The sequence below is a fragment of the Tiliqua scincoides genome, chromosome 4, assembly GCF_035046505.1.
Source record: "Tiliqua scincoides isolate rTilSci1 chromosome 4, rTilSci1.hap2, whole genome shotgun sequence".
NCBI classification, from domain to species: domain Eukaryota; kingdom Metazoa; phylum Chordata; class Lepidosauria; order Squamata; family Scincidae; genus Tiliqua; species Tiliqua scincoides.
In genome coordinates, this window is record NC_089824.1 from 115,759,349 (window position 1) to 115,772,223 (window position 12,875).

Genomic DNA, 12,875 nt, shown 5'->3' on the forward strand with positions numbered 1-12,875 from the left:
TTCCCTGCAGTGAGCTTTTTAAAGGGCAACTTGAGTCCTTTAGAGTCACTAAAGGGTGACCTGGAGACTTGGAAAGTGCCCCCATTAGGACTCTTTTTTGAATCGAATTGTGGGAGGCGGTGACTTGGTGACTCAACTCGAGTCAAACAGCACTGGATTTTCCCATCTCTGACCATTTGTAACACCTAATTGACTGTGCAATGTGTGGCTGTATCTGCTGACACTATACCACCTATATCACCTTCCTAGTACACTTTTAAGGCTATTATAATTAACAATTATAATTTATAAAAATGTGCCCTTGGAATATAAACACATAGCACCACTTTCTGCACTTTTTCCTTGGGGGAAAAATGTGTGAAAAACATAAAAATGTTTAAAAACACCTCTACTGATTAGGTTATGCAGAACACAGAGTAAACTCCTGATTACTGTGATAATCAAACAGCTTCTCTGATGTGGAAACTGTGGTCATTCTTTTTCTTTCAGTCCTTTCTTGTGGCAAATATAATGCTTGCTAACCCACCGAAGCTGGCCTTTTAAGTGATCTGACGTTCCTTCTGTGAATGCTGTGGACTTATTGTCTGTTGTGCACATATGATGTATTTGTTCTTAGCTTGCTCTTGACTGGATTCTTCCAGCCTCTTGTGCAACCCCCTCATATTCCTTCCTTAATTAAACTAAACAAATCCCTCTCCTCCTCTGATTTTTGCCTTGGGTATTGCCACAGTATAAACATATTCTGGTTTCATACCACTTCAGCTGTTGTAGCTTCCTGCAAAGAATTCTGGGCATTGTAGTTTGGTGAGGTCCTGAGGATTTTCTGTTAAGAGATCCTTACTGTGTATCTCAGACTGCTGGTTTTTATGTTTTTCTTTTAAATCTGTTTGAAGTCTTTTAGTCTGGATATGCCCACAGTGTTCTATTATTGGCCAGTCTGTGAAGATGTAGAGCTTCTTTTGCTGGTACATAGTTATTTGTATTTTAGAAATTAATATCCCACCTTTTCATCTTAAAATAATAATACAGGTCCAGACTTGTTATACACGGATTTTTAATATACAGATTTGACTCAATATGAATGGCCCCTGCAAATGAGAAGGAATGTGCTGATCCCTGGAGAAGGGAAAACTGCACCCCCTTAAAATCACAGTTTAGCAAACTGCTTTTTACTGTTTCAGAGAGACAGTCATACAAGTGATTACAGGTATAACCTAAGTATCCACAGCTGATGAGAAGGGCCCTTTAAATTAAAGGAAAAGAGTCATTTAATAATGAAGGAGAGGGCAGCTGACAATCCATCAATCATTCTCTCTGTAGGCTTCACTCCCCCCTCCCCCCTGAGCACCTGAAAGAAGGCTAAATGGCAGGGATTATCACCTTTTCCAATCTTTCCCCCTTGCTGGGGCTCCTGGTGAAGGGAGGGATTGCTGCCTCCTAGTGAAGCCTAAGTTCCTGGAGAGAGACTGGTTGCCTCTGTGTGCATTACAAAGGTCAGCAAGGCTGTTTTTAAATCGCCAGAGCAGAGAGACTTTGTTTTTTAAATTGATTTGCTGTAGTTCGCTTTTTGCTATCCATGTGAGTTCTTGGAACTGAACCCTCATGAATAATGAGACTCAATCTGTATATTCCATGTTAGATAGAATGATAGTGACATACCTAATATGTTAATGAAACTCAACATGTAATCATAATGCCCTAGGTGGCTCACAGCAATTTCTTAAGTGCACCTTAACATTGCCATAATTTTGTGCAGCCATTTAATTCAAGACAACATAAGCAGAGTACTTGGTCACAAATACGCACATACTGCATTTGTGTAAAAGAACAAACAGAAGGCCATCCTGATGTGGTTGAATACGGCCTTAGGTTGCACATCTGGGTAGCTGCTAAAGGACATCCAATTCAGTTCATTATTTTATAACTGGAAAGACACCATTTAGATTTTGCATTTCAGATGTTATACAGCTTCAGATGACCAATTTGATTTGACACATGGTGTCAAATAGGTGTTGAGATACATTGGTTTACAACTATTCAACTGCCTTTGCCACTTCAGAAATATTGTGTCTGACTTTGCCTTAAGTTTAAGAAATACTGTACATCTTTGCCTAACTACTCAAAGGACTCTCATTCAGATGCCTCTTTCAAAACAGGGCACATGCTGCCCTGAAGTAACAGATCAAACTTTTCCTTTGCTGTCCACTCTCATCTTGTTCCTGAGCATGCTGTGGGAAACAAGAGTAGAGCTACTGAGTCATGTACAGCGCAATCCTAACCTGCCCTGGAGCAGACAGGCCAGTGGGCCTGTGCTGCATCCAAGGCAGAATTGGGGGCTGAAAGCTGCTCAGCCCGGGACAAGGGGAATCGCTTCCCCTTATCCTGGGTAAACCCACAGCAGCCCCAATGGGGCTACTCGAATCTGCGCCACCTCAAAAGGTGGCACAAATCCAAGCAGCCTGGGACTACCCCAGGTCACCCGGGAACAGGGTTAGGAGCTGGCATAACTGCTGGATCCTGGCCCTGCCTTCCACTCCCCACGCACCTGCCCCCAGGAATGCCTGCTGCTTGCCCTCCCCCGCCCTGAACTGCCTCCGTCCTGTCTCCTCCCCATCCTCCCCAGACCCCTGCATTGGCCAACACAACTCACCAATTCAGCCAACACAACTCACCCTTTCCCTGGGGCCTGTGTTGGTGCATGGAGGCCGGTTCAAGTTCATGTGTCGCCCTAACCCCACTTGTGTCGGCATGAAAGTGCTTTACGGCAGGTTATCTGCAGGTCAGGATTTCACCCTAAGTTATTTTGCTCTTTCCTGCAAAGAGGTATTTTTCACCTGCCTTCCTGGTAGGAACAGGAGTTTTAGCGCTCTTGGTTTCAATTCTAGCCCCCGTTCTTGAGCAGCGCATTGCGGCTGCAAGCTGCTCCACTCTCCTCAGACTTATGCCGCCTCTGGAGGTGGCACAAGTCTAAGGAGACCCATTGGGGTGTGGTGGCTTACCCAGGGATTATTTTTCCTTTAACTCTGGCTGAGCCACTTCTGGCCCCTATCTTGCTCTGGATACAGCGCAGGTCTCCTTGCCTGCCTGTTCCAGCGCAAGATAGGATTGTGCTGCACATTATACTGTGGCTAAGGTTCAGTCCTTTTACCTCCCATTGCTAGGGTTTGTTTGTTTGCATAAGGAGGGAATCATAACCTAACTGTGATCTTCAGTGCAGCTTAACTGTGTGACAATAGTGTTTTGATTACCAAGGCTTATTGGTAAATGGGGACTGAAAGAGGATTAGTAGGATTTTTGGTCTAATTTCTGTTTGGCTTCTGACTGCTTAGTATTCATTCTGCAAGACAACCTGCCAGACAGGCAACAATGTTTAACTTCTTAAATGTTGCTGCTAGAAACCAGGGGATCTGGACAATTGTTCTAAATTAGGACTCCACCTTTTCCTCTTCTCTACAGTTTATTGAAAAAAAGCCCAAACAATGTACTGTATATGTTGGGTGATACTGGGTATTGAATTTGAAGATTGTTGTAAATTAATTTAGCTAATGTATGTAACTGAGACATGTATGACAGAGCTCCGAACAATTTTTATATACAAAAAATTAGACCAGTCTGGAGAAGTGTGCGTGCCTGCCTGCCTGTTCTCACTTACAGCTTCTGTGCTCCACATTCCTTCCCCCAGTGACTCTGCCTCATAGGCTTCAAAACGTGTTTGCTTAAAACACGTGCCTTGAAACCCATGGGGGAAAACCACTGGGAAAGGGACAATTTGGAGCAGAGAAGAAAGAGCTAAACCAAAATTCCCCCTTTCTAAGCGGCTTTTAAAAAAAGATCTGGAGCTCTATTGCATGTGTTAGCTTGTGACATTCAAATTACCACCACATTCTCTAGCACCCTTCTGCATCTGGAGATGGCCTGAGGAGTTTTCCTTTCTCAGCACCTTTAAGTATTGTTGATTGATGAAGGAGTCGAAACAGGGCTGGACCATGAACCAGCATTGTCATATTATCAGTTTGCAATCATCATCCAAGAGCTTTAAAAATGCTCAGGATTTGGTGAGAATTCTTGAATATGGGTGGGCATGTGGATTCCAACCTTGGGAATCCTATCCAACCTTGCTGCATGGTGCAGCGGCAATGCAGCCACAAGGTAAGGGAACAAATGTTCCCATACCTTGAGGAGGCCTCTGTGACCGCTTCCCCAACACAGGAAAATGTGCATACCCCGTAGACACAGCAGCACCAGCACTGGAAAATTGGATAGAATTGGGCCCTCAGTCTCCTCCTGCACTGCATCTCCTCCCTCACACAGTGGTGCCAATTCACTTCAGAAAGGTACTTGGAAGCAACCAAACTGCGATGCTCCTGATTTCCCCTTCCAACTTCTGGCTATAGCTACCCCAGGTGTTTCAGCTGGGGTAATGCAAAATGGTGTAGGCTTCCCACAACAATTTTGCAAAATCCCCTCCAGCTATTTTTCTGAGGGGATGAGCAGCAAAATTACCCATTTAGGGGTAGGCAGTGGGGGCAGAATGGGAAACAAAAAGGAAGATGCACTTCAGTGTAAGTGTAAAGTAATGCACGTTGGGGCAAGAAATTGGTGGTATTGGAATGTTTGATGACAGTGTTCTCAATGAGTGGTGACAGTGAAGAAGGCCAATCCCATGCTTGGGATCATTTAAAAAAGGGTTTGAGAATAAAACCACATTGTTCTTGTTGATTAATAGAGAACGTTAATCTGAAATAATAATCTGAAATGGAATACCTATAATAAGAAGATAAGAGGGGCTGTTGGAGATATAATATTTAAATGGGTGGAAATGTGGATTATTAAGATAAAAAGCTGTAGGTAATTAGAACATTTGACTTTGCCCATGCTACATTATTAAAAGTATTGCTTGTATTTTTAAAATATCTTTTATGTATCTTTAATGTTGCTTTTTTCTTTTACTTTACTTTTTAAACTTTTTTATTATAAATAATAGAAATTAACAGTGTTGGGAAAATCCAGCATGGCTTTTCGACTCGACTTGAGTCGAGTTCCAGAGTCCCCACCCCCCATGACTCGACCCAAAAAAGAGTCATACTGGGAGCACTTTCTGAGTCGCAGAGTCACCCTTTAGCGACTCTAGTGAACTTGAGTCGTCGCCCCCCACTTTAAAAAGCGGAAAAAATGGGGTTGCTACCAGGAAGTATATGTGTATGTTGGAGCTCTATTTGAACACTCCCCTGCTGTCCCCACCCATGTGTAAAGAGGGCATTAGGGGTGGGAGGGATGGCAAGAGAACCGGGAGAGAAGTGGCAAGAGGAAGGAGGGGGGTCACACCAAGCAGCTGGGAGGCTTACCAGGACGAGCCAATCCTTGGCTGCCCTACTCACAAATAGTTCCACTTAAGCCATTCATTCAGTGAGGGTTGCTCTTCCTCCTGCCCTCCCTCAGCCAATGGAAATATCAGAATGCCCATTCTTTGTCCAATGATCATCCATTCCTTCCTTCCTATCAGAGATGGGAAAAGAGAGCCCAGTCCCACCTCCCTACTCCTGCTTGCATCAACCCTTTCTTGCCTGCTGGCTGTTTATAGCAGTGGGGAAAGCCTCAGAAGGCTTCTCAACTACTGCCAAGCTCCGCACGGAGCCTCACCTGCCCGCAGAACTGCTTGAACAGACAGGCAGGTTGGGATGGTGGACAGAGGCAGCAGCAGTGGGGGCACAGCAAGGGCATGGCAAACACTGCCCAGGGCATTTGCCCCGCCTCAGGTCTGCCACTGGTTGAGGGGCAGTCACAGAGGCCTTCTCAGGTAAGGGAACATTTGTTCCCTTACCTCGGGGCTGCATTACAGCTGCATTGGTACTGGAAAGTAGGTTAGGATTTGGATGTTAGATATTTATAGTCAGTTCTCTTTATATGCAAATTCGCTTATCCACGAGGCGCAGAATTGCTACCTTCTCCCATTATCCACGCCTCATTATCTGCTATGCAGAGAACTTCTGGAAGCTGCAGAAACCTTCAGAATGGCACCTGTGACCATCGCAGACCCCTTTAAAATGACCACCGAAAGCTTCTGCCAGTCATTTTAAAGAACCTTTGCTGGTTGTGGGAGCCCTGTAGCTTCTAGAAGGTCTCTGCAACATCCAGAGATATTTTGGCACTTCCTGCTGCACTCTGCTGGCTTTCTGAGGGTCTATGCTGGATTCTTCTGATGGCAGGGAAGGTACCCCTTCTCACCCCATGGTACCTCTTGTACCTAACCCCACTGAGGATCAGTGGTTCATAAAATTTGCTATCTACTAGGGTTTCCAGGAACCTAACCTAATCAGATAACAAGAACTGACTGTAAAATTATTCATGGGATGGATAGAGTGGATAGAGGGATGTTCTTTTCCCTCTTGCACAACACCAGAATCAGGGGATATCCACTAAAATTGAGCAGTAGGAGAGTTACAGTGCAATCCTAACTTACTCTGGGACAGGCAGGTTGGTGGGCCTGTATCTAAGTTTTGGGCTGGCTGAGGCTCGGCCTGAGGCAAGGGGAAAAAATTCCCTTTACTCTGGGGAGAGCAGCAGCAGCCCCAGTGGGTCTAATTGGATCCGCACCAACTAACAAGGTGGTGCAGATCCAAGTGGAATGGAGCAGCCTAGGAATAGGGCTAGGATCTGGCATAAGTGCTGGCTCCTGGCCCTGCCTCCCACTCCCTGCCTGCCTGCTCACTGGCCCTTCTACTGCCTGCCCTCCCCTGCCCTGAATCAGCTCCTCCCTGCCTCCTCCCCACCCTCCACCCCAACCCCCACGCCAGCCAGGCTCCACGAATTTATTGGGCTAGGTCAGCACGGAGGCTGAATCTGGCCTCCAAGGACCAGCACACGTTCCTGCGCTGACCCAGCTGACTCACATGGAGGCACAAACGTGCTTTATGATCCTCACAATCCTTAGGATTGCACTCTGAGAGTCTGTGGGAAATCTAGACCCAGCACTCTGGAAAATGGATGTGGGATGGTAGGGACAGGGAGAACGGAGCCTCTTGCTCTGGCAGCCTGGTCTCCCATAGAAAGCAGAAGGAAATAAAATGAGAGTTCTGAAAACAAATGAAATAGCAAGTAATGACTGGCAAAGTAAATGTGATTTGAATGAACTTTATAGTAATAAAATGGAGTATCAAAATGGTTATTTGTGAACGCATCTGCAAAGAAGTAATTTCCACCCACTGAACTTTAGTCTTCAACTTCTCCAGGTTTTACAACTCACCTTTGTGGTCCTGGGTTGGAGAACACAACCTCTAGAAATCATAATTTGGGTATGGCTGCTTAAGCACCTAGCTTTGGCTTTATGCAGTTGGATCCAAATGATTATGATATTGAGCGCTTAACAGATGGTTCCACATTTGGTAGTATAAGGATTTACCACCAGAGAATTCCGTCAAGTACAAGAAACAAACCTGAATTTATCTTGTCTTAAAGTTTCTTAGAACTGTTGGATCTTGTGTCCCTTAAGGGAGAGGCTGTGTAATCAAAGAGTGGGGAAGAGGGAGATGAGCCCTGGCACACACTGAGTAAGTGGGTCAGGGAAAAGAATTGAAGGAGGTTAAAATCTGCAGATTTTGGCACTTTGAATTTAAATGTTTGAGTGATTGATTTATCCTTGAATTAATGACCTTGATAACTTAAACTGCCATTTTAAAGTCAATCTCTTCCTACACAGCCAGTTGGAAAGTGGAACTCTGTGGTAGGTAATATTAATAACAACAATAATAATCGTAATTTGCAGCTTTCTAAAGCACTTTTCACCGAGACAACTTCCTCCTCTTTCCCACCCTCAAGCAACAATTGAGATGCCAATAGCTGAAGGTGACAGATTGGTCTTTTCCTGTAGCCCATGTTGGAGCACTTAGTTTAATGCACAAAAAGCCTCTAGCATCGCATCAGCATGGGCAAAACACAACTACATATTGGTGCTGTTCTTCAGATGGCAACACGCCAGGTCTGACTCAATTATTGTTTTATATTGCAGCAATCCCTAGAGAAGAACAAGGCTGAGACCCTAGGAACACTTTCAAACGAGACTCTGCATGTTCCCTTGGCAATTTTTTTCTTTTCTCTTTTTCAATTAGCTTTTATTGAAATCCAAAGTAAATCTTTGCTACAACTTATTGAGTTAGCACTTTTGTCCCACATTTCTTCTGAGGTTCTTCAGGTGTTACATATAGAGTTATCCCATTTTATTATCACAACAACCCTGTGAGAGTGTGTTATGGTAAAAGATAATGATTTGCCAAAAACCGCTCAGTGAGCTTCATGGCTGGGGGATGGATCTGAACTTGGGACTTCCCAGTTCTATCTGATAGACCTCACTGGCTTTCCAGCAGACCTTAAAAAGATTAGCATTTGTCCTGAATAATAACTTAAGACAGCTTCCAATGTACTTGGCTCTTTCTGTCATCATTCACATAGCTTCCAAGCAGGTAGGGGTGCGTGTGTGTGTGTGTGTGTGTGTGTGTGTGTGTGTGTGAGAGAGAGAGAGAGAGAGAGAGAGAGATCCATTGAATGGTCACTTATCAGTCAGAGATGAGGTGACACAAGGGCTGAGAGAGAGTATAAAGGCGTGTCCATGGAAATAAGTGAATCTAGTGACTTGTTCCATTTCTGTTCTCTTCATGTTCCTTAACTTTACCCTGCACGCCCTTCGAATACATGATTCTGGCAACCATCATTGCAAACTGCATTGTTCTGGCCCTGGAGCAGCATCTCCCTGAGGATGATAAGACACCTATGTCTCGGAGATTAGTAAGTAATTTTGGTTCTTGAATATATGCTCCCTCTTTTCTCCTGTATATTGAGGTTTACCATTGTATGATTTCAATTTCAGAGATGGATATGTGTCTGATGAGTTCCCATTGCAACTCTAATGCCTAAAGGGGAAAATCCAGTGGGATGACCTTGAAGGCTCTGGCATTGTAATTCTTTAAAAACAACCCTTGAGCCTCAAACAAGGGCTGCAACTGTGGTAGGTCAATAATATTTGCCAGGATACCTCCTATAAACAATGAGGCAAGGTACTTGAACTAAAATAGAGCCACATTTATTGAATGATGTATGTAGCCAATTCATGTGTGTCTTGCAGCATGTCCTTAATCCTCACATTCATCACCTGCCTTTAGTGCAGACTCCTCACTTGGGGGACAGCCAGCTATTGTCTTTTCCCGTTCTTTGTGTGATTCCACCCTGATTCCATGCTATATGTTGCCAATTGGAGCATTATTTTGAGTCATAATTGGAGGTTTCCATGGCCAATCTGTCAATTGGATAGGACTTTAGTCCATGGGACCCAGCCAACAAAAGGCACTCAGGAATCATTTGCTGTCCCTGTTGTGACTTAGTCTAGGCCAGATGGCCATTTTGTTGACCTGAAGACCAGGAAACTACAGAATGTGTGCACAATAACTTTTGGATCACAAGACTGTGGTCTTGTCATTGATTGTTCAAGTACCTAGGGGTTTGGGGAAAAGAGGGTTCTGTAGTTTAGAGGTGGACCGAATTATGCCAGAACTGCCCCTAAATTGAAACTTGAGATGAATTTGAAGCTAAGGTAAAATTGACAAGGCACATTGAGAGAAGCCAAAAAAAGTTTCAATTAGTGAAGCAACTTTTCTCAGGAAGAAGCAGAATGCACGTATGCCTAAAAGTGGGGAAGAAACTAGGATTGAGTTTAGTCATAAAATACAGTTTTATGGTTTAGAACTTGCAGGTGGCCATTCAAATAATCTCTGTGTTTGAAAATCTAGGAATGTGCATGTACAAGCGCTATCAGAGTAGTGCAAGTTTGTATATTTCAGATAGAAGTTATATTTATGTGGAATTTTGCAAACTGTCCAGTGACAGTCTCATAGCCCAGATGGAGAATATAAGGCCCACTAAGGAGGTCAGTAATTCAATGAGGCTATGAGCTATTCCATGTAGGGACACCCAAGATAGACAGGTCATAGTGGAGAGAGCTCTAAAGGTGCTAAAGGTGATCCACTGAAGAAGGAAATGATAACCCACTCCAGTATCCTTGCCAAGAAAACTCTATGAACTTGAGTATCAAAAGGTTAAAAGATGTGATGCCAGGGGATGAGCCCCTCAGGTTGGAAGGCATCCAATATGCTTGGGGAAGAGCAGAGGGGAAGAGCAGAGGACAATTACCCCAGAAGGAAAGAAGTAGCTGGGCCAAAACCAAAAGGTTGCATAGCTGTGGATGTGCCTGGAAGTGAAAGGAAAGTCCGATGCTGTAAAGAACAATATTGCATAGGAACCTGAAATGTATAATGTATGAATCAAGGTAAGCTGGATGTGATCAAAAATGAGATGGCAAGATTGAACATCCACATCTTGGAAATTAGCTAATTAAAATGGACAGGAATGGGCAACTTTAACTCAGATGAACATTATATTTACTACTGTGGACAAGAACCCCATAGAAGAAATGGAGTAGCCCTTATAGTGAACAAAAGAATGGGAAAAGCAGTACTGGTGTACAATCTCAAAACAGAATGATTTTGGTTCAAATTCAAGGCAAACCTTTTAACCATGCAGTAATTCAAGTCTATGTCCCAATTACTGACGCTGAAGAGGTTGAAGTTAATCGATTTCATGAAGACTTACAACACCTTATAGAACTAACACCAAAAAAGATGTCCTCCTTATTATAGGGGATTGGAATGCTAAAGTAGGAAGTCAAGAGGTATTAGGAATAACAGGCAAGCTTGGCCTTGGAGAACAAAATGAATTAGGGCAAAGGCTAATAGAGTTTTGTCAAGAGAACACGCTGGTCATAACAAACATCCTTTTCCTACAACCCAAGTGGCGACTCTACACATGGACATCACCAGATGGTCTACACTGAAATCAGATTATGTTCTCTGCAGCCAAAGAAGGAGAAGTTCCATGCAGTCAGTAAAAACAAGACCTGGAGCTGACTGCTTCTTTGATCATGGTCTTCTCATTGCAAAATTCAGGCTTAAACTGAAGAAAGCAGGGGAAAACATTAGGCCATTCAGGTATGTTCTAAATTATATTCCATATGAATATACAGTGGAGGTGATGAATACAATTAAAGGTTTAGATTTAGTAGACAGAGTGCTTGAAGAACTGTGGACGGAGGCTCATAACATTGTTTAGGAGATAGCAACTAGAACCATCCCTAAGAAAAAGAAATGCAAGAAGGCAAAATGGCTGAAGAAGATGTAGGAATTGCTGAGGAAAGAAGGAAAGCAAAAGGCAAGGGAGGAAGTGAAAGGTATATCCAACTGAATGCAGATTTCCAGAGAATAGCAAGAGATAGGAAGGCCTTCTTAAATGAGTAATGCATAGAAATAGAAAACAATAGAAGGGGAAAGACTAGAGATCTCTTCAGGAAAATTGGAGATATCACAGGAACATTCCATGCAAAGATGGGCATGATAAAGGATTAGAATGGTAGCAACCTAATGGAAGAAGATGAGCTTAAGAACAGGTGGCAGGAGTACACAGAGGAACTCTACCAGAAAGATCTAAATGTCCCTGAGAACCATAATGGTGTGATCACTGAACTTAAGTCAGACATCCTGGAGTGGGAAGTCAAGTGAGCCCTAGGAAGCATCACTAACAACAAACCTAGCGGAGGTGACAGTATTCCAGCTGAGCTCCTTAAAAGTTTCAAAGATGCTGCTGCACTCAATCTGCCAGCAGATTTGGAAAACTCAACAGTTACCTTAGGATTGGAAAAGATCGGTTTATGTTTCAATTCCAAAGAAAAGCAATGCCAAAACATGTTCAAAATACTGCACAATTGCACTTATTTCACATTCTAGCAAGGTTATGCTCAAAGTCCTACAAGTCAGGCTTCAGCAGCATGTGAATCGAGAATTACCAGAAATACAAGCTGGTTTTCGAAGAGGCAGAGGAACTAGAGATCAAATTACCAACATTTGCTGGATTGTGGAGAAAGCAAGGGAGTTCTAGAAAAACATATACTTTTGCTTCATCATCTATGCTAAAGCCCTTGACTGTATGGATCACAAGAAATTGTGGCACGTTCTTAAAGAGATGGGAGTACCAAACCACTTTATCTGTCTCCTGAGAAATCTGTATGTGCATCATGGAGCAACTGTTAGAGCCGGATATGGAACAACGTATTGGTTTAAAATAGGGAAAGGAGTATGACAAAGCTGCATATTGTCACCCTGCTTATTTAACTTATATGCAGAGTATATCATGCAAAAGGCTGGGCTGGATAAATCACAAGCTGGAATTAACATTGCTGGGAGAAATATCAATAACCTCAGATATGCAGATGATACCACTCTAATGGCAGAAAGTGAGGAGGAACTAAAGAACCTCTTGATGAGGTTGAAAGAGGAAAGTGTAAAATGTGGCTTGAAACTTAACATTAAAAAAACTAAGATCATGACATCTGGTTTCATCACCTCATGGCAAATAGAAGGGGAAGAGATGGAAGCTGTGATGGAGTTTATCTTCTTGGGCTCCAAGATCACTGCAGATGGAGATTGCTGCCATGAAATTAAAAGACACTTGCTTCTTAGGAGGAAAGCTATGGCAAGCCTAGACAACTTAAAAGCTGAGACATCGCCTTGTCAACAAAGGTCCATATAGTCAAAGCTATGGTTTTCCTAGTAGTATTGTATGACTGTGAGAACTGGACCATAAGGAGGGCTGAGCGATGAATAATAGATGCTTTTGAATTATGGTGTTGGAGAAGACTTTTGAGAATTGCTTGGACTGCAAGGAGATCAAATCAGTCAGTCCTACAGGAAATCAACCCTAACTATTGATTGGAAGAACAGATGCTGAAGCTAAAGTTTAAATACTTTGGTCATCTCATGAGAAGGGAGGACTCTTTAGCA

At 43.3% G+C, this 12,875-nt stretch overlaps 1 protein-coding gene across 1 annotated transcript in view; it reads left to right on the forward strand.

The window, feature by feature from the left end:
* The window catches only part of CACNA1E (calcium voltage-gated channel subunit alpha1 E), a 360,216-nt gene that overhangs the window by 43,666 nt on the left and 303,675 nt on the right, over positions 1-12,875 (forward strand). The window contains exon 2 of the mRNA XM_066623540.1: positions 8,673-8,778. Coding sequence (XP_066479637.1) covers positions 8,673-8,778 — 106 coding nt within the window. The remainder of the gene's footprint in view (positions 1-8,672; positions 8,779-12,875) is intronic.